The 2,163-nt window shown below is 59.1% G+C and overlaps 1 protein-coding gene across 1 annotated transcript; it reads right to left on the bottom strand.

The window, feature by feature from the left end:
- Positions 1–286: 286 nt before the first annotated feature.
- LOC121854526 (vegetative cell wall protein gp1-like) lies at positions 287–1,516 on the bottom strand. Its single transcript, XM_042349199.1, has one exon. The coding sequence runs from the start codon at positions 1,514–1,516 to the stop codon at positions 287–289; it is 1,230 nt and encodes a 409-aa protein (XP_042205133.1).
- Between the last annotated feature and the right edge of the window lie 647 nt (positions 1,517–2,163).

Raw genomic sequence — 2,163 nt, 5'->3', positions numbered from 1 at the left:
ATTCTCTCCTGAACCAGGATTTGAGGCTGCTACGATTAAGGCTCCGTAGTCATTCCTTGTGACAGCACTGAGCCGTCTGGCTAGTGAGGGGACAAGCGGCAGCAAATATTAAACAGAACGAATACAGACGGTGCCAACCGCCCGAAGAAAGTTGAGCGGCGGCTTCTGTCTACATTACCACTTGTGAGTGACGAACAGCAGCTGATTGGTGGCAAGCGCCAACGGTGAGAGTGGCAGTGTGTTGTGACCAACTGCAGCAGGTTATGTAAGGAAGGGGAGAATCCATTCATGCAAGGTACGAGGAAGGAGGTTGTTCCTGTGTGTGGTGTCTTAACCATGTGGTGATGGCAGGCATTGGGGACGATGGCAGGCATTGGGGACGATGGCAGGCATTGGGGGATGATGGCGGCATTGGGGATGATGGCAGGCATTGGGGGATGATGGCAGGCATTGGGGACGATGGCAGGCATTGGGGGATGATGGGCATTGGGGGACGATGGCAGGCATTGGGGACGATGGCAGGCATTGGGGGATGATGGCAGGCATTGGGGATGATGGCAGGCATTGGGATAGTGGCAGGCATTGGGGACGATGGCAGGCATTGGGGGATGATGGCAGGCATTGGGGGACGATGGCGTGGGGATGATGGGCATTGGGGATGATGGCAGGCATTGGGGGATGATGGCAGGCATTGGGGATGATGGCAGGCATTGGGGACGATGGCAGGCATTGGGGGATGATGGCAGGCATTGGGGACGATGGCAGGCATTGGGGACGATGGCAGGCATTGGGGGATGGCAAGCATTGGGGGATGATGGCAGGCATTGGGAGGATGAGGCGGCATTGGGGATGATGAAGCATTGGGGATAATGGCAGGCATTGGGGACGATGGCAAACATTGGGGGGATGATGGCGGCATTGGGGGATGATGGCAAGCATTGGGGACGATGTGGCATGGGGGGATGATGGGCATTGGGGACGAAGGCAAAGCATTGGGGACGATGGCAGGCATTGGGGGATGATGCAGGCTTGGAGGATGGCAGGCATTGGGGACGATGGCAGGCATTGGGGACGATATGGCAGGCATTGGGGGACGATGGCAGGCGTGGGGATGATGGCAGGCATTGGGATGATCATTGGGGATGATGGCAGGCATTGGGGGACGATGATGGCAGGCATTGGGGGACGATGGCAGGCATTGGGGGGATGATGGCAGGCGTGGGGCGGTTGATGGCAGGCATTGGGGGGATGATGGCATTGGGGGATGATGGCAGGCATTGGGGATGATGGCAGGCTGGGGGATGATGGAGCATTGGGGGACGATGGCAGGCATTGGGGGATGATGTAGGCATTTGGGGGATGATGGCAGGCATTGGGGACGATGGCAGGCATTGGGGGATGATGGCAGGCATTGGGGGATGATGGCAGGCATTGGGGGTGATGCGGCATGGGGGATCTGGGGGACGATGGCAGGCATTGGGGGATGATGGCAGGCATTGGGGGGATGATGCGGCATTGGGGGGATGATGGCAGGCATTGGGGATGATGGCAGGCATTGGGGGATGATGGCAGGCATTGGGGGGATGATGGCAGGCATTGGGGGATGATGGCATTGGGGGATGATGGCGGGCATTGGGGGCGATGGCAGGCATTGGGGTGATGGCAGGCATTGGGATGATGCTGAGCATTTGGGGGATGATGGCAGGCAGTGGGGGGATGATGGCAGGCATTGGGGGGATGATGGCAGGCATTGGGGGATGATGGCAGGCATTGGGGTGATGCGGCATTGGGGTGATGGGCATTGGGGGGATGATGGCAGGCATTGGGGGGATGATGGCAGGCATTGGGGGATGATGGCAGGCATTGGGGGGATGATGGCAGGCATTGGGGGATGATGGCAGGCATTGGGGGATGATGGCAGGCATTGGGGTTGATGGCAGGCATTGGGGATGATGGCAGGCATTGGGGGATGATGGAGCTGAGGGATGATGCGGGCATTGAGGGATGATGGCAGGCATTGGGGGATGGTTGAGCATTGGGGATGATGGCAGGCATTGGGAGGATGATGGCAGGCATTGGGGGATGATGGCAGGCATTGGGGAGATGGCAGGCATTGGGGATGATGGCGGGCATTGGGGGGTGATGGCAGGCGTTGGGGGGTGA

This window comes from Homarus americanus, unplaced genomic scaffold, assembly GCF_018991925.1.
Source record: "Homarus americanus isolate GMGI-L3 unplaced genomic scaffold, GMGI_Hamer_2.0 scaffold55573, whole genome shotgun sequence".
Classification (NCBI taxonomy): Eukaryota; Metazoa; Arthropoda; class Malacostraca; order Decapoda; family Nephropidae; genus Homarus; species Homarus americanus.
This window is presented reverse-complemented; position numbering and strand designations above follow the sequence as displayed.

Bases quoted from the DNA above. Each gene is read 5' to 3' on its own strand.
- LOC121854526 (XM_042349199.1), bottom strand. From the start codon at position 1,516: ATGCCGCATCATCCCCCCAATGCCTGCCATCATCCCCCAATGCCTGCC.